The sequence below is a fragment of the Corylus avellana genome, chromosome 6, assembly GCF_965113065.1.
Source record: "Corylus avellana chromosome 6, dhCorAvel1.hap1.2, whole genome shotgun sequence".
Taxonomy (NCBI): domain Eukaryota; kingdom Viridiplantae; phylum Streptophyta; class Magnoliopsida; order Fagales; family Betulaceae; genus Corylus; species Corylus avellana.
Window position 1 is genome coordinate 26,521,948 of NC_142495.1, and position 24,180 is coordinate 26,546,127.

A 24,180-nucleotide genomic window follows, 5' to 3' on the forward strand; every position below is an offset into this window, starting at 1 on the left:
CTTTTGCACGTCACAAGTTTATCTATTAGAATTAAGGGAAATGAATGACTACCATAACATTTACAACAATTTTAAATTTTGATAAAAAAAGACTAAGAGTGTATGGTTGACAAACCATTTACTAAAACTAATTAAATTAGCAAGTCAAACTTGTGTTCTTTCTATAACCGCATGGCCTCATTTTGGTTATGAGAAATCTTTAATTCCATGTCATTCCAACTCCACACGCTGTTCCTTTGTTTGGGAGTACAAAGCGTTAGCCACATATCTCTCTCCTAAAAAGTAGCCCGTCGGCGTCGGCGTCGGCGAGGTCCTTTGTGCTTGCTTAGTCTTTCGTTTGCAGACGGCCTCCTTGATCAAGTGCATCAGCACTTTTGTTTTGGTTTTTCTATATGAAGTGACTGGTGCATAGGTTTCTTTAACTGATTTCTAAGACACAGAAATCAATTAAAAAAAACCTATAGGAATTTTACTGCTGCAATTTCTGAATTTCAACTCTGAAAATTCAACTTTCCAAGGATTTTATAGGAGAGTGAATTGACCAGTTGTTGTCAATAACAAACTCCTTTCTTGTTTGTTAATCATGCTTTTTCGGTTTGAAATTATATCATATCATAAGTAATCATATATTAGTCAATATTCTGTCACTCAAATAACAGTGTAAGAAAAACGATCAAACCGAACCCGAGCCTATTTCGAGCCGCTCTATTTACAAGATGGATTAGTGTTTTAGTCAAGGAAATGAGTTCAGCCCTTTGTGTTCTATTAGAAATTGGACGTATGGTACAAGATGTAAATGTGTCTCACATGACCCTGTTTCAATTATGTGGCATGATGTATATCTTGGCCGTCATTACTTTAAAAATGCTTCGATATCAATTTAATAGACAAAGTTGGTATTTTCGGCCACCACTATCTTAGGCACTAAAATACATATGGCCGCATGACAATCACATAACGCTTATTTTCATTAAATATCTGTCACTTAAATTTGTACAAAATTTGTAATAAAAGCTGAAACATTTTTCTTAAATCGAGTCTTATTCCTCGTAGGTCTTCCAAGTTCCAAGTCAACTTTCATGGCTTCAAAACCAAGATAACTACCAAACATGTCCTACAGTAGCAACTCAAAAGCACAAAGACGATAAATTTAATGCCATTTCTAGAACGATGGGAAGTTCTAGAACTCAGTAATTTGAGACAGATTTCAGAGTTGTGCCTGCAGAAACAAGAAATGGTTCAGGAGAAGCAATTAGCAGCCTTTCATCAAGTCATACTGTAGGCAACAGACTTTAGAGAATTTAATTAGTACTGTGGAAAGGAGGGAATACCAAGAAACGTTTCTTGTAAATTTCCACCAGCTCCTTTGGTTCACGTCGAGTTTGTTTGTAGGCCTCATTTTTGTCCATCTCCTACAAAATATTAATAAAACGTCAGACTATATCAGCTTCATATTTCATTTGTCCCTTTAAATACATAGAGAGATATTAGATCATGCTTTCTTCACACTTATTTATCATACTCATGTTACACTAACTGATGTAGTGTGTTTTAAGTAATTTTTTTTAGTGATTGATATGAGAAACCACTTAAAACACGCAACGTCATGCCTATTTATAACTTTTGTTTTGTTTTGTTTTTCCTATTTACAATTTTATTTAACAAACTATTCCAAATATCTGAAATACTTTTTTCTGCCAAGAGTGTGTTATAAAGTGTTCATTGGTGTTAATTCTCATGCTGGTACTTTACTAAGTGATACTGAACTTTATAAGTGATTTTAGAAAACTTCAATTATAACTTGACTAATTATTTTAGAGTGATAGTGTAGATTTGACTAGCGCTTTCTCTAGTCATTACAATATCTCACCTCCAATGCCCTATTGCACAAGTAATTAGTATATACTAATCTTTAGTGATGTTAATAGAAACAGGTTGAGAAACATCAGAAAATTTGAAGAATTTTTAAGCCAAAACATGACATCCATGGTTGAGCTCATGAGCTCATGAGGTGGGGGGAGATTGACTCATGGAGCTTAAAAAGCTTTCAGCTTGTCAACACCCAAGATTTATTGAAGCTTATGAGAGCAAAGAGGCTAAAGACATCCTACTGAAAAAGAAACAGAATCAGATAGGCATGGTCAGTATCAGTTTTATTGTACCTCAATCCAAGCTGCTAGTTTAGGCCTGTCCTCTGTGATGTCGTACTTCTTTACATCCAATAAGAAGGGCTGAAATCTTTCAATAAATGGAGCATAAGCTATATCCACCTGAAGATTACAAAATAAAGTGTAATTGATATCACCTATCCATAATATGCAACAAAAATGTTTCCCGCACTGGTAAACTGGGATAGCTTTACATGGGACATGGTATCAGAGCAGAAGTCTTAAATTTGAATCTTGTCTCAGTCAATTCATTCCTATTTTCAGATAAATATTTCATTTGTTGAGTCTCAATTATTAAGTAAGAGTTTGAGCCCATATTTAAGGAGAAGTGCTAGAATATTAATTGAATGATTAAATTTATCATTTCTTCTCAGCTTAAATATTTGAGATAAGTGATGTTTTAACATATAATACTAAGACTCGAAACAGTAAATGGGAGAAAGCAGATTTAATTGCTATAGCAAAAAGATTTCTCTTACCAGACTGAACTGATCGAGGAAAAAAGGTCCATCTTCAAACTTGGAAAGAGCCGTTTCGATGTAATCAAATGCAGCACCTGATGCAGTTTACCACTATAGTGTTATATAGGCATTTGTAGATTAAGAACATTAAGCTGCCATTCAAGTCACCTGCTTCACTTCCATCTACTTTGAAGGAAGAAAACACAGCCTCGTTGAACGTGTCGGTATAGGACAGCAACACTTCTGCAAATTCTTTCTTGGCAGGATCCTGCAGTTCAGGGTATAAGGAATCTTTATAAAATGTGGTGCTTAAAAAACGAGTATCAGAGTTTTTCTCCAAATCTTACATCAGGGAAAAGTGAAGGCCCTTCGAAGTGATTATCAATATATTTGATCAAATCAAGACTCTCTCCTTTGACTTCGTTTTTGTGTTCCAATGATGGCACCTGCTCAAGAACTTCACATAAAGAGCAGCAGAAAAGAAAAAAAGAAAAACAAACAGCACTAAATTGCACACAGCATCCACAGGTTTCTTCTTTAGCCATCAGTTTGTCTTTACTACAACTTCAGACACTGTTCTGTTCTTAACTAGCTTTAGCTTAACAATGCAGTATATGTGATAGCTCAGAGAAATATTATTTGGAGGAAGCATGTAGGAATTCCATGAAGTGAAATCATCTGACTGTTTTACCTAACATTCAAAGCAAGATGGAACTAAGTTTTCACATAACATCCAAGTAGCTGAAGAAAATGTAGCAATTATATATAGTTCACCTTATTAGTGGGACTGATTTTCTCCCCGTACCAATCAGGCCTGTTCTGCCGATCAAGAGGAACCAATTTTATCTGGCCTTGTAATCCCTGCTCCACCACATTATTGGACACCAAATTAAAACAGAAGAATTAGTTCTACAGTAAGCTTAGATGGGACATATTGCAAATTAATTGCCCCTTAGACATGTTCCAAATATGACTTGCTTCAGTATCTTTTTGGGACTTTAGGGAACAAAAGCCCCCACCCAACTATGCTTGCTTCTGTTGGCTTTAGTTGAGATGAGCTTTTCATGTTCTAACAAGCAAAACGACAATTGAGAAATAGATAAACTTTTTTATTGGGTGAATAACAAAAATGTACTTTGCTCATAGTTAAGTGTGCGTTTGAAATTGCGATTTCGCAAAAATAATTTGCTTTTTTAAAATATATTGTAAAACGTAATGCGTTTGACATTGCAATTTAAAAAGTACTTAATATAAAATAGGAAGCAAAAAAAATCCGCGATTTTTATAAGCAGGCTAGGGGTGCTTATTTGAAAAAACGTAAATTTAAACAAAAATTACGATTTCACATAACAAATATTTGATAAAAAAATATATATATTTTTTAACATGTTTTACTAAACGCCTGTGATTTTTTTTTTTTTAAAAAAAAAAAACACAAAATTTAAAATCGTACTTATTAAAACCGTAATTCCAAACAGACTCTAAATCACCATTTATTCTATAAATTTAAACCAATAAATCAATGGGAAATAGTAAATTTATTCATTAAATTAAAATTATAACGCACACAACTACACAACTACAATAACCCAGATCACGAAGAAATTTGTAAACAACCTTACAATTCCGGGTGATCCACACGCGCTGCGCGTACGGGCACGTGTATGATATATATAACCTTCAATGTATGAAAATGCATAACTTGTCATGGTCAGATTCAGAAAGAAAGAATCTTTAGGAAAAAGAAATTTCCCAAAAGAAAAAGCTCAATTAATGGGTTCAAACGGGAGTTGAATCAAACACATATATTGTAACTAAATGAAGGCCCAAAAGATCACTACAGGTGCAATAACTGAAGCAGACAAGAATCCAACCTTGTAGTTCCATCAAAAAATGGAGGTGGTTCTGAAGTAGAATCAAGCGCTGGTGGAAGGACCTCTTTCACAATTCTGCATAGACAAAGATCGAGACAGAGTTCAGCAAGTAAAACCCATTTTTCTTTTTTCATTTTCTTGAATTCTATTTTCACGGCAACCAAACAGAACATCTCTATTACAACTTACCCAGCAGCTTTTTGAGCAGAATGCACTGTGGCTGTGGCTCTGGTTTTCCCAAATGCTTGAAGTTTAAGCTTCGGAGGAGAAACGACGGCGTTAGGGAATCTAACGAGTGTCACTTTTTTGGAGAATGATATGAGCTGGGAAAAAGGGAATGAAGGAGAACTGAGGCTTGAGGAAGAATAGGTCACTTTCAAACTGGCCATTCTTTTTGGGGTAAGTTTGATGGTTAATCTTAGGCTCACTAAAGATGTTTGTTCCTTTAACCTGCGCACCTAACTTTTAGCCATAACAGCCATTCGGTTTGTCAATGCCCAAAGACAACAACCTTCATGATGGTTCATTAAATTTTAAATTTTACGGAGGGTAAATATATTATAAATTTATGTGCAAACGCGTCAAAAATTGTAAAATTTCTCAGAGTTTTTTGTTTTTTTTTTTTTTTTTTTTTGAATTTTGAATTTTTACATCCTTGGTCAATCAAAAATGCAACAAAATTCTTACCGTTAGATTTTTTCCCAAAAGTTTAACGGGCGTTATTCCCATTGAAATTCGCCGTTTTGCCATGTCAACATATTAATTTTTTATTAAGAAAAAATTTAAAGGGTGCCCAGAAAGTCGCCCCTAACCCCCTGGGGTGGCCGGAAAGCCACCCCCGGCCACCCCCAACCCTTATGTGGTGGCTTCCAGCCACTCCTAACTCCCTGGGGTGGCTTTCCAGCCACCCGATAAGGGTTGGGGATGGCTGGGGGTGGCTTTTTGGCCATCCCTTCATTTTTTTGTTTTAGATTTAATTTCTAAATTAAATTAATAAAAAATTAATATGCTCATGTGACAAAAAGATGCGTTTTAATGGGAATGACGTCCGTTAAACCTTTGGAAAAAAAAAATCTAATGATAGGGATTTTGTTGCATTTTCGATTGACCAAGGAAATAAAAATTCGAAGAAAAAAATAATTGAGGGATTTTATAATTTTAGCATGTTGACTCATGAATTTATAATATATTTACCCTTTTAGGAAAGTTGATGATACTTATGGACCTCTGGTTTGACTTGTAATAAATAAATCATTGAATTATAAATTCATGTGAACGCTTTATACAATGATACAAATTTAAAATTTCAATTAGAGCTCAAGTCAGAGAGGGATCTTCAAGATTGAAACATACTATTACATTTTGTAGCCGACGTTCAAGGCAGTCTATTCGATCGACATTGTCATATTGATTTGGTGGTAGTTTTTTTTGTTTTGACGACTCAATTCACTTATTAGTATTCAATAATTTAACATTATGTTTATTCATATATAGTACCAAGACACTTTAATCTAGAGTTTTTAAGGTATTAAAGAAATTATTATAGCTTCGGGCTTGTGCTATAAGTTGCCCTCTTTATGACTCGACTGTAAAGTTGAACCCATTTGATCTTATATTCGACAAGTTGCGTCTATAAATGATACAATTTTTAAGTAGAACTTACTCTTAAAAATTGACTTTATAAAGAGAGGGTTAAAGAGCTTATTAAATTCTAAAATTATATGTTTATTTTAAAACCACTAAAATTTATGATTTTATGTTGGGTTCTCGTCCTATGTATAGGACCAACCTATGTGGGTAGAAAAACAAATGGGCAATAGCTGCCCATCATTTTTTACTACCAAAAGCGAGTGACTTGAGTAGCAATAGAAAAAAATATCACTCTCGAAAAGTACAACCATTTTTTCAAAAAAAAAAAAAAAAAATGGTTTCACATAATTATTTATGTCAAAGATTGGATGATCATTTGAAGTCCATTCTTAGAAATTTTAGTATGTTGTTCATGATAATGAGAGCTATGTATTGATTATTGCCGATCGTTGAATTTTCTCTCCAATTGCTTGATTATTCATACGCACTCAAAAGTTTTACGGTCAAATTTTTTGTTTTATTGCAACTAATTGTATTCAATATGTCACATCATTTAAATATGGCACCTCATAATTTAAAATATTAAATAAGGTGATAACGTATGCATCATTACAATTGTAACATCTATATATTTGGCTTAAAATTGAGAAAATCTATTTTATATGGTCCATGATGGAGGGTACCAAGTACCATTCCATCATGGTGGTAGGATATGGGGCAAGGGATAGGAAAGGTTGATGGTTGATTAAAACCCTTTAGGCTTGACTGGGAGCTCACTAGTTATGAGCTCTGATTCAGAGTACGCGCGTGCTCAGAGCGTCAGGCAGCAAATTCTTTTTTTAATATTTTAATAAAAAAATAAAATTTGCCGGCTTTATCTTCACCCCACTGGTTATAGGAAAGTGAGTCGACCAGTTGTAGTCAATAACAAATTCCTTTCTTGTTTGTTAATCATGTTTTTTCAGTTTGAAATTATATCATATCATAAAAAGTGATATATTAGTCTATTCTGTCATTCAAATAGCAGTGTATTTGATTGCTTCCCTTTTGAGCATTATGAGCTTGAATTCCCTGCATTGCTTTGCATTGAGAAAGTCACAAAGCACAGGAGTTTATACAAGTATGTCATGTTTAACGATCGAGCATAATTTATAGTCAGCTCATTTATTGAACAAACACTTTAAGAAAAGATACCATATCAAGAATCACTTTAAATTTGCACGTGAAAAATTAATCTTTTAAGGACAAATGTTAATTTAACGGGTCAAATTAAAAAAATTTCTTTCGACCCAATTTGAAAGAAAAATGTGCTTATACAACTTTCGACTTATTGGGCAAGCACTCATTATAGACACAGGCTCAAAAGCTTTATAGGTGGGTTTTCCAGAGATACACAACACATTTAAAACAGATGTTTTATGCATCATTAAGGTCCTCGCAAGTATTTAACTAAATATTACCTCTTATTAGATTTTAACAACAATAACCTACTAAACTCACAACACCAATAACCTGCTAAACTTCTTGTCCTGATTGAGTAGTGAAGCCTAGGCTCAACTACCACAATAGACCTGTAGTGACAGACTTGCTAACATTGCTCAATCAAGGGTGCAAACAAAGTGATACTTTCTTTTTTAATGACGTGGAAATTCACTAAGGCTAGACCCTTCAGACTTACCCCTGAAAACCGTATATCAAGTAATCTAAGGGAACTCTTAGTGCGGAATCAAACTCAGAATGTCCAAATCTAAAGCTCATCCCAAGCCCGCCCTCTGACCACTAGGTTGCACCTTGACAGGTACAAACATACAAAGTGATAATTTACATCAAACCCTAGCTTTCACTAATTTGCACACATAGGCAAACCATGATGTTTCTATACACAAAACAAATGGCAGAGACCCATGAAGAGGGGAAAAAGAAAATCCGAAAGCAACAGAACATACATCACTATTTTTGAAAAGGGATGGTTTAAGCTTCTGCACAAAGCAATTGCAGATATTTGAAATTGTACAAGTTGCAACTCCAAGTATAAGGTAGTTGGATCACGAACACATCTTGATTACTTGATCTGCGTCGTCTAGCATCACTCAAAAATCAACAAATATTCTTGTTCTTGAGTTGCCTTCAATTTCAATATTCCTAATAACCTGTTAACAGCTACCAAACAAAGGCAACTAGACAATGTAAAACTGAATGTTATCCATATGCTTAAGTCTCACATTCCGTGATAATATTAGACATGTTATTAGGCAATCAGAGCAAAAACCATAGCTATTGTTAAGTTGTTTTTGTCAATCAATCACCAGACAATTCCTACAGAAGATATTTCCCAAGGCATTCCCCTGTCTAGCCATTAACTCTAACATTTATGGTGAGATTTCTTATGGCTTTACGGGAAAATGTTTCTGTGAAGCATCACTACACATTAGGAAAAATAAAATAAAATAAAAAAAGAATTTTCTGTAACTTCTCTCTTTGAAGGGTAAAATAAAAAGAATGTTTCTCGATACAATTGAAGAAAATAGGGTTCAAGGATAGATATTCAGAACCTCTTAAACTAGGTGTTGGCAAAGATACCGCCACCTCCCCTGATTGAAAGTAGTGGTCCATGCCAGGAGCTGCGACTGATCAGATGGGAATCAAGAAACAAAACTATAACTGTAATGTCATCATGAAAATGTCTCCTCACCCCTCGATCAATCTTCTTCAAGTCTAAGTATCTCATTTCTCTTTTCTTTGCTGCTTCACAAAGTGCAGCTTTGACAAGTTTCCTTGCAATGCCCTGCAAAAATATAGGAAATGTTTATATTCATCCGGCAGCAACTTCAACAAATAATGACTTCTAAGTAACTAGTTACACAATACTTCTAACTAATGACACCATACAAATAGAAAAAGGCCTCTCCACCATGCTCCAATAAAATGAATATAAGCAATTTCACTATTTAAGTTATTGGAAAAAGTCAGCCGCGGCTGCTTCAAAGAACAAATAAGCTTCTTAGAGGTTGCAAGAGAATCTCTAGTTATTTGCAATTGTGCAGTGAAAGTTTCTAGTTCGTTGCACATGTAAGAACTATACTTTTACCTTCAACTTATTCAAAACAAAAAAACAAAAAAAGGGAAGGAAACAGGCTACCTGTTCTTATAACTCAATGAAAGAAATAAGGTACCTTAAGATATCATCAATGTCATCCTTTCCCAAAGTCAGTTAGAAAAGTGTCCAACGTAAATACAAAAGAAACAAACAATAAGTAGGAATCATACATTACGTGGACAGCTCTGGACGATGTCAACTGCCTCCTGATTGCTTAGGTGCTCCCATAGGCCATCCGATGCAAATATAAGAAACTGATCTTCAGGGTAGAGTTTCTGCACTGATATTGCAGGCTCAGCTTTAAGAATTGGCTTGTGGAAGGTTCCTGGCAGTCTAAACTTCGACAATAAAGGCTCTCTATTGAACTCTGCCTTCTTCAAATAGGCATCGCCAATGGATCTTGAAACCTGCAAGAATGTCAAAACTGTCAATACAGTAATTCTCTATCTGGGCGATACTTGTGTAAGGACCATGCTGATTTCCTGAGCAAGAATCGTCCATAAAACTTTCTGATTTTCGAAATGTAGAATGCTCATTTTGCACGTCACTTAAGAACCCAAAAACTGTAAATTATTCTAAACTAGAACCAGTAGAAGTTCTAAAATGGTCACATACAATTAATATTCTAAAATATGTGTTATTGGTCAAGCTGAAGTGAATACTTAGATTCTCCACACTCACTCATATTTTATTTCCATATAAAATTCCAACTTTTTTCTGTAAACCATTTTTTCTTTTTAATTCAATACCTAAACTTATTCAGTGAACAAGGGAGCCCAACTGAAAGTTTGATAAACCATGAGCAAAGAATGACTAAATTTCTTTCTTTTTTTTTTTTACACAAGGAGTACACAAGAATGATTGAAAATAAGATCATAGATGCACCGTATGCGTCCATGTGAGAATAACCATTTGAGAAACATTTAGCGACAATCAAAAAAAAGAAAATAATAATAGGGTTGGGAAAATAACGTGGGTGGCCAGGGGGGGTTGGGGGTGGGGCAGATTTGGGACATGGCAGCCCAACCCAACCCCTACCAGGTTCAAGGTTGCCCTGACCCAACCCAGCCCTGAACCTGACTTAGGATTCAGTAAATCATCTTCAACCCATCCCTAACCCAAATTAATCTATATGAAATCAATCCCATCTGGGCAGGACATGACAGGTTATCAGATAATATGTAAAGCTCAACATATATTTCCAGCATCTGCATTCAAATCCCATGTACAACAGCATAAAACTAATATTTCTAATGCAAATAGAGAAATGCTACACGAACTCCTAACCCCACACTCCCAAGTGCTTATTCCCTGATGTGGTAGTTGCAAAAATAAAGTAAGCAGATGGGATTAAAAAAAGTTGTAGTAGAAAGCTGACGTGACAACTGCTACATTAAGGAGTAGTACTTGGGAGTTTGTGTAGCATTTCTCATGTAAATATGAACCAGCATGAAACCCAACATGGTTTAGTATCTTAAACCCAAACCTGTGTTGTCCCAATTATCTAATTTCCAAACACATCCCCATTGGGTGGGATCTGTTACCTTATTAACCCAATCCACTATCATCTCTCTAGTGGGAAGAGATATAGCATCTCAAAGGATCATTAGGGATATAAAGAGTAAATCTAAAGAACTAAATGGAAATAGTAAAACCATAAATAATTGTAAGCCAATGCATATATTTAATATTTCTGTTTAATCCAATAGCATATCCTTGACAAATCACACACATGTCGAAATAGGAATCTCATACATTTAGAGGGTCACACAATGACTTAAAAAGCATATAAAATAAAGGGTTATTCAGGAAAAGATAAAGAATAAAAGTGGAAAAAATCAAATACTCCTCAAGAAATCACCTGTATCAGACCCTTCACACGCCAAACCTTGTGCTTTAAAACCACAATCTGGGGATCATCGGGATGCAGCGAATGCAATTCCTCCCTCACAGATTCCACACTAGCATTGTGCTCAGACGATAACTGAACGGCTTTAGCCACTTTAACGGCCTTCTCCTGTCTTCCCAACACCACCCGAGAATCTCCTGCATTTGCAATGTAAAGCAGTCCGGAGCATATTATGCCTACTAAACAACATGAACCAACAGAAGCAATTTGTGGCTTCCTTAGCCATTGCTTCTTTACTAGAGAGAGGAATTCCTCTTCAGTTGCCAAGAATGCTTTGTTGATAACATCTGCTGACATTCCTTGATTCTCTGATGTGAACTCTGCAGCACGAATAGCTGTCAAGTCAGTAAACATATGCATTAGCTCAGAAAAAAGAAAAAAGAAAAAAAGAGGTAAACATATGCATTGGATTTAATTAAAATTTTAAAAAATTGGGGAGAGAGAGAGAGAGAGAGAGAGAGAGAGGGAATGTAAAACTAGATCATTGTCCATATCTTAACATAGAGAAAATTATTGTTTTCTAGGTGCTATCATCCATGAAAACCTTTACTTAATTGTCAGTCGCATTAGCACTACATATTTTGAAAACTTTGCATTTTTCTGAATTCTTACAACTAATAACTTGCAACCTATAATCATGGAAACAAGTTAGGAATTAAAAGCAAATTCTCCACTCATAGGAAATTGATGCATCCAATGTCATAATTCTTATTCTAATTAAGCTAATGTAACCCACTTTTATTGCATTAACTTAAGCCTGTTTCCTTTAATTGTCCCTGGAATTCGAATGGATTTCATATTATTAGAGAACTCAAAAAATGTGACCAATAACTCCATAAAACAACACATGCTTCCTTTTCCTTGAGAAGCTTTAGATTACAACACCTAATTTATTCTTGATTCTTCCTCGGTTCCAACCTATTAGAAAATAATTTCCATGACTTTCACTTTTCTGGTTTATCACCAATGGCAACCAATTCCAATCCTGAATCTGACATTGAGATGGGAACTTTACAATCAAAATAGACCATCACTGTTTAAAGAATCTTAAACTACAGAGCTCCAACTTCACTAATTGATGCTAAGTCTTATCATGCAGTCTACTGAAAGTGGTCCTCTATTCTAACTTTAAATACTCTAAGATAATCAAACATGTCATTAACACGTTTTGAAGACAGTGCTAGAGTGGGAAAAATCAAAAGAATCTTCAATATCCAAGCAACTACATGACTGGCATGCAGCAGACATGGGACTGAAGCACCAAAACATTATTTGCCGATGCCATTTTGCTCTGCTATGCACTGAATATCAGTATGACTGCAAAATCATGACCATCAAAATCCATGAATATATTGAATTCCCCAAGTGCATAAAGATCAAAAGATAACAGAACTACTAATTAGCCACATTTGCATAGGAGGAACTGCCCACAAATAAAATAACCATCAAGCCGACATAATAATAAATTGCACAAACTCGGATGATGTGTGATATGGAAGAACAACTTACTCTTGATATTGTTAAATAGGTGATCATTTATAAAACGGGCAGCTTCCGGACCTCCATGTCCATCGTAAACTCCAACAAATGTTCCATGAGGACCTGATTCAAGCGAACTCATTGACCCTGATTCAAGTTGGCTATGGTCTTCCAACAGATTGTTTGCTTGAATTACTGCCATTGAAAAATCTCCATTCACATGCTGTCCTGAATCCTTGTACCACAACAAACCATCAACCCGACCACTCACGTCACCGCGATTACTGGAGTTTTCACCCTCAACAGAAGGTTTCCAACAGGGTGACACAATCTTCATCAATGAAGTTGATACCATCCCTTACATATTCTCACCCAAATGACCCAACAATCAAATTATTCATCAAACTATTATCAAGAACAAGGTTGAACCCTAGTTTCTGCTCTAATTTCCCCTCAATTCCGAAAAGTAAGTTACATGTACTGGAAATCAGATACTCATTGATGAATGCAGACACCATTAATCTGCAAAGGTGTAAAGCATTCAAAAATTTAATGGGTGTGTGCATAAACGGAATATGAATTTGAGACAAAAATCAGATGGTAGACAACATCATGCCATGCAGGTATTCAAGAAAACAATAAAATTTTATCGTGTGCACGATACGATTTTGAGACAAAAAAGCAAATTGCAGGCACCACCAGCCTGTACAGGTATAGAAGATCAATCGAAACAATGGGCGTCCACAAAAACTACACGATAGTGTATAAGAAAAACAGAAATGCAGGAATAATCAATTATGTACATGTAGCAAAATATGAGCAAAAACTTACCCCAAAAAAATTGATGGGTACGAACGGAAAATGTTCTACATAAATTTGCAAGAAAGAACAAAATGCAAGTAGTATCAATTCGGAAGCTATTAACAAAGAAAGGGATATTCTCAGAAATTGAACGGTTTGAGCTTACCACAATGATCAAAATGTTAAAACATTAGTCTTTCAGCAATAGAAGATCAAACAAGTTCACGGGTATGTGATGAAATGACAAAACATTAATCATAAGACAAGAATTGTACAATTATGCACAGAATTGAAAACACAGGAACTTCTAAACATACCTTGAATCTATGCTTTGAGGAATATTCTACCCCTTTGTGTATAACTTTTGAATTATAGCCTTAGCTGAAAAGAACCCATTTATCTGATCATCAATAAGGTAGATTTGGAATGTTCTGACACAGACAAAAATGTTGTCAGAACGTATAAAGGGGTAGATCTAGAGAGACGGAGAGGGAGGGGAGGCAGAGATTATATGCAGCTGTTTCTGGTTCTAGTTTCTCTCTTTCTTTCTTTTTTTGTTTCTTTTAAAGAGAGGCTATTCAACAAATTCCCTCGGTTTGAAATCCACCATAGGTGCCTCTCCTATGGGCTTTTGGCTTTTGGGTTGGATTTTCAGTTTTGGTTTTCTAATTTATTGCCTGGGGTTTTGACTTTGACCTCCAACAAACCACCATTTTAGGCAGCCTTTGCTCATCTTTCCCTCCCCTTTATATAGTAAAAGTTTTCTTTTATATTTTCTCAGTTTTCTTTTCTGTACATTTTTTTTTTCGTGGGAAACGGGAAACGTGACAAACGTCATGGGTGACTCAATCCCAGGCCTCACCCATAAGTCGGCACACGTACAATAAATTAAAATAATGCTATAAATTATATTTTTATTTAATAATTATCATATAATATTAACTTGATAGTCTTAATTTATCTTTGAATTTAAAAAATAAATAAGTAAGAACTGATCTAAAATTTAAGTGAAACTTTGCATCAGATAGTTATGAAATAAAAATAAAGTTTCTAACATTACTTTTATAAATTATGTTCGAGTAATGCTGTAAACATTACATTTTATCACGTACAGATAACATTACAAATTCAACTAACTCTTAAGGGCCAACCATTGTTTAAAAAAAGAAAAAGAGAAGAAGAGTATGCTATCTACACTCGATAAATAAAGGCTCATTCTAATCATATAATTTTTTAATATTATATTATTTTCATTAAATATGTTTAATTTTAATTTTTTATTATATTTTTATTCATTATACAATGTTAACATGACAGATCTAACCAATTTTATTTTTTAACACTAACCGATTCATGGATTTATTGAGATTGTTATGTTAGTATTGTAAAAATAAAAATATAATTTGTAGCATTACTAACAAAAAAATATATAATAATTAGTTGAGACTGCTATGTCAGATGTTGTGGAATAGTTACGAGATAAATATAGTTTTAACCTTACTCATTATGCTTTGCCCAACATTTGGAAACCACACATTAACTTGATGTTTCTGCAACCACACTAGAGGCTGCATATTGAATGTTCAAATATGATGAACTTTGATACAATGTTAAAGTTTGTGAGAAAAACTAAAATACATAAATAACAACAGAAGCAATAGAGAGAAAAGAACACAAAGAATTTACGAGTGGCTTAGTATTAGACACCTACGTTCACTACTCTGAATGACTCATAAAGCTATATTGTACTCTCATTTACTTGATTGTTTACAGTACATAGGTCTCTATTTATAGTTAAATAAGTCGATCTATACAAGTAAATCTTAATCGACTTATACAAGAAAACATAAATCAAAATATACTAGGAAATATAAATATCATAATATATTCAAAACACATTATAACATCATTCCTTAAACTCAAGGTGAAAGATTCTGGAAGCTTGAGTTTGAAAAACATAACCAAAGGATTTTTTTTTTTTTTTTTTTTTTGGTTTTTGGTTTTTGGTTTTTTTTTTTTTTTTTTTTGTGTAGCAGCGATGACGGTGGCGGAGGCTGGGAATGAGTTGTAAACGATAGCTAATAAATAGAGGTTGGCGGTGAAGACTGACTGCAAACGCCACCAAAGGAGACAAAGGTTGGCGAGCGGCCAACAACGGCAACATGTTGCGGCGTTAGTGACTACTAAATGCAATGCATGGCGGACAACAAACAAAAATCCAAAAAGGACAATAATAAGCCAAAAATAAGAAGGGCCGACAACGGGCCAAAATTCGAAAGGGCCGATAACAAGCCAGAGTCAACAATGGGCCAAAAAACAGAAAACAAAGTTTTGATGGACAATAAGCCTAGTCATATATACATTTTTTTAAACCTCTTTAGGCTCGATCACGGACCAAGATTTAGAAAATAATATTAAACACTATTTTTTTGTTCTCTTTTGATCATTCTAAAGTTGATGTGACTTTTAAAATCATCATTAGATCAAAATTTAAGTATGATTCATCTAGAATTTAATAGTAATTTTAAAAGCTACATCAACTTTAAAAAAATAAAAAAATCCCCTGACATTACTCCGCCTAAGAGTCCGTTCATGCATAATGGTTCTCCACTTCTCCGTCTCTTCATTTAAATGCAACTCAAGGAGATCATTTTTTACGCCTTTAAACACGATTTCTATAAGAGGTAAATTCGGACAAGCGATTAAACCGCACTGGGCTAGTATTACATATACAGAAAAGTTAAAGGGTCATCTAGCAAAAATACCGAAGGAAGCCGTTGGCCCGTTCGAGAGTCATTTCACGCATACAATAGGCCTTCCTGTCTCAGACAACGATGCCAATTTGTCTACGCCTCGCCCTTACTAGTCCAATCAGCGTGAGCCGGCCACACATCACTCACACGAGCTCCCGCCTCGCACGCGCAGCCACCACCGATTCAGACATGGCCGCTAACTCAGTCCGAGTCGCCGCCGCTCAGATGACCTCCATTAACGACCTCGCCGCCAATTTCGCCACCTGTTCTCGCCTCACCAGAGTAACTGCTCTCACATTTCTAAAAACCTCAACTCTAACTTGCGTGTTTGAATCTTAAATTTGATTTTTTTTTTTCCCAATTTTTCTCGAGTTTTTCGTTAAGATTTAGGTGCTTTCCTCAATGTTAAATCTGGTTTCTGTAGAATTTTTCCATGTTAAATTTCTATGGTGTTATTTTTTTATTTTTTGGTTAGTTTAATTTAAGGGTTTCTATCTACAAAGGAAGCAGCGTTGGCTGGGGCGAAGTTGCTTTGCTTTCCCGAAGCTTTCTCTTATGTGGGTGCTAAGGATGGAGACAGTGTGAAGATCGCAGAACCCTTAGATGGACCGATTATGCAAAGATACTGCTCTCTAGCAAGGTGGTGAACGAACTCCCACCATCTACCCCAGCCCCTCTCTCAATTTACGAAACTTATATTTTGCACACTTTTCCTGTACGAATCATTTTGATTTCCGAGTTTTTGCTTATTATTTAATGTATATTGTGCAATTCATTTTTCTCGAGGTCTGCTTCACTGCTAAATTCTTCATTATTGTTTAGCGTTTACATTCTTGAAATTATATCGTAGTTGTCAGTGGGTCGCTTTTTTTTTTTTGCTTTCTTTCTTTTATCTTTCTTCAGGATGAGGAAATGGGTTCTGTGAAGAATTTTTTTGTTCCTGTAATTGACTTGTTCTGTCATGCATCACAGAGATTCCAGCATTTGGTTGTCATTTGGAGGCTTCCAAGAAAAAGGACCTGATGATGAACACCTGTATAACACACATGTTGTGGTAGATGATAATGGGAACATTAGAAGCACTTATCGGAAGATACACTTGTAAGTTGATTAACTTTGGGTTTCAATGGGATTTTTGTTTTTTAGCTTCTCCATTCAGTCATTATTATTGAGCTTTCATGTATTTAGATTTCTGTTGTTTAAGATAGTTCTAAAGTTAAGTGTACTAAAATGTTAATTTATATTTTCTTCTATTCGGTGAAATGTCTTCCCCATCAATGCTGTATCCTTAAACCATGCATGCATGTTTAGTTTGACAAAAATGCCTTGCACATAGCACTTATAAGTGGATGGAAAACTTTTTGCTTTTGCCTAGCTTTTGTAGTGCTGTTAATCTCTCTCTCTCTCTCAAGATCCAATCTATCAAGTCAGTAGATTTTTCTTTAATGGAAACCTTAAACTTTGTCCTTCTTGTCAATTGATGGTGTCAAGACTTTGCTACTGATAAGCGCAACGTAGAGATGAAACCCATTCATCAAAGAATCAGCAGGATATATTACTTGGTGTGTGTGTGCACGCGCATGCATGCGTCTTTACATGTGTCAGTTTGTGCACGTGTGCACGTGTGTTGTATGTTAGAGAGAGAGAGAGAGTGTGACAGCGTCTGGACTTTGCCTACTGATAAGCGCAACATAGAGATGAATTCCATTTGTCAAAGATTCCTCGGGATATATTACTTGGTGTGTGTGTGTGTGTGTCTTTACATGTGTTGTGTTTGTGCACATGTGTGTGTGATGTTAGAGAGGGAGAGGACCCAATCTATCAAGTCAGTAGATTTTTCTGGAATGAGACCTTTAAAATTTGTCCTTCTTGTCAAGTGACAGTGTCAAGACTTTTCCTACTGATAAGCGCAACTTAGAGATGAAACCCATACGTCAAAGGTTCAGCAGGATATATACTTGGTGTGTGCGTGTGCGCATGTGTTTATGTGTCTTTACATCTGTTGGTTTGTGTTGTGTTTGTGCACTTGTGTGCATGTTTGTATGTTAGAGAGAGAGAGAGAGAGAGGGAGAGAATGGCAGTATCAGCTCAAGCTGACAAAACTTTCTCCTGTAGTCGAGCTGCTGGTGTTTGTGATGATATGGTTTGTTCAACAGGATACTGTAAATGAAACAATTTCTTTCTGTTTTAAGGTTTGATGTGGATGTTCCTGGTGGAAGAGTATACAAGGAAAGTAACTTTACCGAAGCAGGTATTTTTTTTCAAACTCACATATATGATATCCAAGTTAAATGAGTGAATGCCTCCTCATGTTCTACTTTTTTTTTTTTTTTTTCTGCTTTATTCGTTTATTTTTCTATAAAACGGATATTGTTAAATAAGAAAGCGTTTTGTTGAATCCTTTTGACATCAGTATCTTCCCATCTCAAGTTCTTGCAAATTTATGAGGAGATAATGACACACCTACTAGTTGATCTGGATAAAATCTTTTGGCCTTTTTTGTTTCTTGGCTCTTATCCTTTTTTCGTTTCAAGAAAGAAACCTTATTGTTTTTGTAGTTTGTTATTTCAATATTTGACATATCCTTTAGTCATATGTACCACGTGTGCCATATAGTCATTACTCAAAGTCTAGTGCGTAAGGGGGAGTGGGGGAGGTTTCCTTATCCTCTGTTCTTTTTTTCATTTTGCTTTTATTTTGTATATGTGAGATTCATATATATTGTTAGGCTCATTTCTTAATAGCTTAAGTCATAAGCAATTGGCGAAATGTTTGTCTGTTGGAACTTTGGTTCAAGTCTTGGTATGTCCTCATTCAGGAAATTAAGTTCATATCATTTTTCATTTTTAGGAATCCATGTGCGGTTTCCTACTGCATTTTGGGGGGATGGAAGTGTGTGTGACTTGATATGTATTTTTGGGCTCATTACCTAATTGTTTAAGCTTTTTGGACAATTGGTATTGTAAAACTGGATAGTGTTCATGTTTTCAGAAAAAAACACCTCTCTTTTTTTCTGCATCTAAGCTACTAAAACTATAATGTTTTTAGGGAAGGATATTGTTGCTGTAGACAGCCCCCTTGGACGTTTGGGCCTGACAGTTTGCTATGATTTGAGATTCCCAGATCTCTACCAGCAGCTTAGATTCCAACATGATGCGCAGGTATGAGTTGATTTCTTGGCTTTGTAGTTGAATACGTTGTGCTGAATCTGACACTTGCAAATCTGCAGGTACTATTGGTACCTGCAGCTTTTACTAAAGTAACTGGTCAGGCACACTGGGAGATTCTTCTTCGTGCTCGTGCAATTGAGACTCAATGCTATGTATGAACTTACTTTCACCTCCAGTATCAGAACGATTTTGTTAGAGCATTTGTAGTAAAATCAAGTCCATTGACATGCCCATCTTGTATGCTATGTTGCCCCCTACTGCTCCAATTTGAGAATGATTGCTGAATGCATCATCAGGTCATAGCTGCTGCACAAGCTGGAAAGAACAATGATAAAAGAGAAAGCTACGGTGACTCATTAATCATTGATCCATGGGGAACTGTAGTTGGTAGACTGCCTGGTGAGAACTAGGTCCTTTTGTACATCCTGAAGTTTCACCTTTGCACATTGGTGTGTTCAACATCACTGATTCATCCTTCAAAATACAAGATGATGTCTAATGATTATTGTTGGAGCAACCTTCTCTTCCCTAAGACTGGCTTTTATATGTGAAATTTTACAGAAAATGCTAATTTATTCGTTGGCATCACCTTTGGTGCCTGGTATATGCATACTAGCTGCTGCGGCAACATTAATATTAACAGCTGGTTCTGTTTTTCTGTTTCAGATAGACTGTCAACAGGGATTGCCGTAGCCGATATTGATTTCTCACTACTTGATTCAGTGAGAGCAAAGATACCAATTGCCAAGGTAAGCTTTATGAATCTATCTCTGGAAACAAATTACCGTGAAATAAACAGAGACTCAATTTTTATTTTTATTTTTATTTTTATTTTTTTTTGATGACTAGATGATAGATGTGTTTAACTTAAAAGGAAATTTGTTTTTAAACTTGTGCGCCCAAGTGGGATTTAAACATGTGAATCCGTGTGCACCTTTGCACGGCCTCATGTGCATACATGTACCTTTATGCACTCTCACAGGAGGTTGCCGGTGGTGAACTTTGTTGAATGTGTGATTCATATGCGTAGTTTTATTTTTTTTAAATCAATTTTTAGATTATAAAAGATGCCATTTTTTCATGTTTCTAATCTAATATTCTTCTTCAGCAACGGAAGCCCATTGACTACTGGAAATCTGCATCACTATAAATTTTGGACCTGGTATATATCCTGTATTCCATGCAATCCAAATCGTACCCAGAGCCATTTGAAGCTTCCTTGTACTCTTTATGTAAGAAGACAAAACTGCTACTGCTCGAAGTTATGGGGACAACAATACTATTATGGCATCTGAAATTGCGTAATAAAGTTATTATATCCTTCACTGCGAGCTGTTAATAAGTGTCTCCTCTTCTGCATTTTTATACCTTGGATATTACCTTCTTGTATCTTTAAATTGGGAGGTGTTGACATAATAAAACTGGTTTTTACATGTATGTTGGCTTTACCTTTAGTTAAAGTATGGATGTGCGTAGTTCAAGTGATCGAACTTTATGCTTCCTAGATGGTAAGTTATGATTCTAAGTATTTTGCTTTGGTACCATGTTTATATAGGCTCTTGAACACCTTCTCCTTACAAGCTGATTTTCAAATGTGAGTTTTACATTATTTTTGTTCTATTTGGTATTAGAGCAACCATCACGTCAAGTATAAGATCAAACCCAGCTCGTCAAGTATAAGACTGAGTGATTTGCGGCTTTGTGGCTGAATCACGGATGGGGCGACCTTGAGAGGGCAACTACTTGTAAAAGAAAGGACCTATGAAGTTAGCGAGCTGGGAATGATGGTTCGTTGGGATGTTAGTTGCAGAGTGTGATGAATATTACAATCGTAAGTGTCTCACAATGGTTAAGTGTAATGTTAACTATGTGTATATAAACTCTTAGACACTTTTCATTTTAAGCTAATTTTTAATGAGTTCTACATATTAATAAATATCTGAATCAATCATCTCTATGTTTATATTTCCTATGCCCTGGAGGAATACTTTTGAAAGTGGATTATAAGTAAGTGCCTTCTGATGTCATTGATGCTACTTTTAATCTCGATCTAGCTACCTTTTTATTTTAAGTCTTCCTCTTTATGTAAGCATCTGATCAATTTAACTTTGTTGGGTCTCCACTGATGAATGATTTATATTACCCTTGATTAAAAGCTCAAACTCACATGAGAAAAGTGTTAGCTATATATCTAAGTTATTATTCTAATTTGTTAAATAATTATTTATCCAAAAAACTTGAAGTTCATATAAAAGTGTGAAAAATTAATTATTTAATTATCACTTTCCTCATCTCACATGTGGACTCAAACTCTTCTATTATAAGTAAAACCCGATACATAAAGTATTTATTTAAAATGAGAGGTGAATAATGAAGACAATGTTTGAATTCAAGACATTTGTTCTGTTATCATGTTAAATCACCACTTATAACTTTTGAGATAAGTAGTAATATATATAACACGCACAGAGTTTTTTAGAATTATTTACCTAGAATTATTTACCTCATCTAATAACTTATTAATACAGGATTTAACACCCATAAACTTCTTTATAATTTACTCTCTCCATGTGCAAATTAATAACTTAAGAGGGTATCACAACCAAAGACCATATTTTTTTTATTTTTGGAATTGTAATAACAAAGTTAATTCATATTCAATATAGTGCCAACAATTCAGTCGGGGATACTTTTTCATCTGGATAGTGGATAAGGATCACACAAAGTTATTTCATATCCAATATAATATAGTGCCAACAAATCCCTGTTCAGGTCTGAAAAATTTGGCCGTAGGATTTGATCAAATTATTTTGGGAAATGTTAAAGGCCCAACTATTTTGCTCAACAAATAGTCAATTTTTGCTTCTTTTTTTTTTTTGTAATTTAAAAAATAAAAAATAAATGTATGAAGCAATAATATTTTTTTTGGTCTTTTTTTTTTTGTATTTTTTTTTAAATGTCATTATTATGAAAAAAATACCAATTTTCTTTTTAAACAAAAAAACACCAAAAAAAAAAAGAAAAAAAAAAGAGGACCAAAAATAAATATTATTGCTTCAGACATTTTTTTCATCTTTTTTTTTTTAAAAAAAAAATTACAAAAGATGGCAAAAGTTGGACACTTGTTGTATCATCCCTCAATTATTTCATATTAAAATGACTTTTTCAACTGACTGGAAGGAGTGGGAATCTAAACTTTCTCAAAGTGATATGCATTTAAAATGCCTTTAATTTTAACTTCCTTTTATGTCTCCTCTTCTTTATATCCTTAGAGAATCTAGCTAAAGAAGACCTTCCCATTGCAGTATAAGTATACGAGAGTTTCACTCACTAGATTTTCAGACAAGAACAACAACATCCTCTTCCCATGAAGATGATCAAAACAAGCATTCTGATCATTTTCATTGTCTCTATCATTTTCCCACCTGCCTTTGGAAACAAGCGAAACGACCAGGCACTCCAAGGACCCCACAGAAATTGCTCCTACTCAGTTGAGATTGAGACAACCTGTGCACCATCTGCAGAAACTGCAGATCATGTGAGCGTCAGATTCAGCGACTCACTTGGAAATTTGATCATTGTGAAGCATCTGAAGAATCCCAAGTTGATATATGCTCCAAAAGACGGCTCAAAGCAGCAGCAGGGTGGTGGTGCATACGGTGGGTTCCAGCGCTGTGCCATTGACATGTTTGAGGCAAGTGGAGCATGCATGAGGCAAAGGGTCTGCTCTCTGTACCTCAAGAAAGTCGGGTCGGATAATTGGAGACCCGGTTGGGTGAAGGTGCTCCATCATCAGGATCCGGATGATGGTGGGGATGCAGTGCCAGTTTCTTACATGTTCTACTTCAGGACATTTGTGCCAGAAAATGTGTGGTATGGGTTTGATTATTGTCACTCAAGAGGGGGTTTGATGCCTCATGCTGCAGGTTTTGGTGGGTAAGGACTAGTTTTTGATCAGATGTATCAAATTAATTAGCCTTCCAAGGCTGCTTGGTTTTTGTGAAGAACTTCTCAAGTCTCTAGATCTCAGTGTTAAGTTTTTAGTAGATTCTCTCAGGTTTTCTAATTTTTCTTTTTGGAGTGCAAATCAATCATCAGCTAGGGCATTATTGCTTAAGGAATGCATAAGTTGACCATAGCGCCAATAGTTTGATTTGCATAATAACTAAAAGATGAAGTCTAGGACTCTAGGTGAGTATTACTGGCGCAAAAAAAGTCTAGGCAAGAAATAGGGATTGGAATCACTTATAATTAGTTGTCTAGATTAATTATTATTCCGGCAACCCCATAGAGAGGGGGTTACAAAAAGATAGGTGGGTCGTGCACCTACGCTTAAGGACGGAGTCGGAAACTATTATAGGTAGTTGCTCGGAGTCAAAAAAATTTGCTACTAGGGCCGGTTACCTTATAATTTTTTTTATTTTTTACCTTAAAATTTTGTTGTTATTATGAATTGTTGGAGGGCCATAGCCAATACCAATTCCCTCCTGCCTGCCTACACCCGTGTTGTCCGAGGTAAGTGCAACCCATAATTCCATTTATGTGGGGATGCCTGAATTGCAAGCAAATCAAATAATCCCAATTTGCAGGAAATTTATATCCCAGTAGAAAAGAAACCTAATTTTATGTTTTTTTTTTTTTTCCTTTTTAACGGTGTAGAGGAACTCTAACAAAACGATAGGCCTGTATATAACATCAATGGATGAATTTGAAGAAAACAAGGAAAACCTCTATACGCGAAATGTCAACTATACCCTTTAAAAGATTATAAAAAAAAAATTCAGTGGTTGAGGGGGGACAGTGTTTTGCTTTTTTTTTTCTTTTTTTTCTTTTTTAATTTTTATAATTGATATTTTATGTAATATATTTTATATTTGG

At 35.1% G+C, this 24,180-nt stretch overlaps 4 protein-coding genes across 7 annotated transcripts; 2 read left to right on the top strand and 2 right to left on the bottom strand.

Moving 5' to 3' along the window:
* Positions 1 to 938: 938 nt before the first annotated feature.
* On the bottom strand, positions 939 to 4,943 carry LOC132186461 (glutathione S-transferase L3). Of its 2 annotated transcripts, none has more exons than XM_059600439.2 (10): positions 4,693 to 4,943; positions 4,504 to 4,578; positions 4,247 to 4,307; positions 3,404 to 3,490; positions 2,977 to 3,075; positions 2,798 to 2,897; positions 2,648 to 2,724; positions 2,163 to 2,270; positions 1,332 to 1,412; positions 939 to 1,219 (listed from the first exon to the last, which is right to left on the bottom strand). In XM_059600439.2, exons 1-10 carry the CDS (start codon positions 4,890 to 4,892, stop codon positions 1,208 to 1,210), a joined length of 900 nt encoding a protein of 299 aa, XP_059456422.2. In that variant the 5' UTR covers positions 4,893 to 4,943; the 3' UTR covers positions 939 to 1,207. The 2 variants fall into 2 exon arrangements, with proteins under 2 accessions (XP_059456422.2, XP_088374041.1); XM_088517915.1 differs by having other exon boundaries at positions 4,252 to 4,307; positions 4,693 to 4,782.
* A 3,409-nt stretch (positions 4,944 to 8,352) lies between these two features.
* LOC132186460 (Protein phosphatase 2C family protein) lies at positions 8,353 to 14,102 on the bottom strand. 2 transcript variants are annotated; one of them, XM_059600438.2, is made up of 5 exons: positions 13,697 to 14,102; positions 12,609 to 13,100; positions 11,052 to 11,419; positions 9,361 to 9,597; positions 8,353 to 8,878 (listed from the first exon to the last, which is right to left on the bottom strand). In XM_059600438.2, the coding sequence occupies exons 2-5, from the start codon at positions 12,931 to 12,933 to the stop codon at positions 8,654 to 8,656; spliced, it is 1,155 nt and encodes a 384-aa protein (XP_059456421.1). In that variant the 5' UTR covers positions 12,934 to 13,100; positions 13,697 to 14,102; the 3' UTR covers positions 8,353 to 8,653. The 2 variants fall into 2 exon arrangements, with proteins under 2 accessions (XP_059456421.1, XP_059456420.1); XM_059600437.2 differs by having other exon boundaries at positions 11,052 to 11,434; positions 13,697 to 14,101.
* Positions 14,103 to 16,150: 2,048 nt separating this feature from the next.
* LOC132186435 (Nitrilase/cyanide hydratase and apolipoprotein N-acyltransferase family protein) lies at positions 16,151 to 20,788 on the top strand. 2 transcript variants are annotated; one of them, XR_009440752.2, is made up of 9 exons: positions 16,151 to 16,414; positions 16,636 to 16,772; positions 17,105 to 17,233; positions 18,325 to 18,383; positions 19,181 to 19,293; positions 19,362 to 19,454; positions 19,599 to 19,701; positions 19,973 to 20,051; positions 20,411 to 20,788. XR_009440752.2 is itself a non-coding variant. In XM_059600412.2 (9 exons), exons 1-9 carry the CDS (start codon positions 16,214 to 16,216, stop codon positions 20,450 to 20,452), a joined length of 960 nt encoding a protein of 319 aa, XP_059456395.2. In that variant the 5' UTR covers positions 16,151 to 16,213; the 3' UTR covers positions 20,453 to 20,788. The 2 variants fall into 2 exon arrangements, 1 of the variants encoding a protein (XP_059456395.2); XM_059600412.2 differs by having other exon boundaries at positions 19,969 to 20,051.
* Positions 20,789 to 22,675: 1,887 nt separating this feature from the next.
* On the top strand, positions 22,676 to 23,242 carry LOC132188068 (embryo-specific protein ATS3A). Its single transcript, XM_088517694.1, has one exon. It carries the CDS (start codon positions 22,676 to 22,678, stop codon positions 23,240 to 23,242), a length of 567 nt encoding a protein of 188 aa, XP_088373820.1.
* Positions 23,243 to 24,180: the final 938 nt, after the last annotated feature.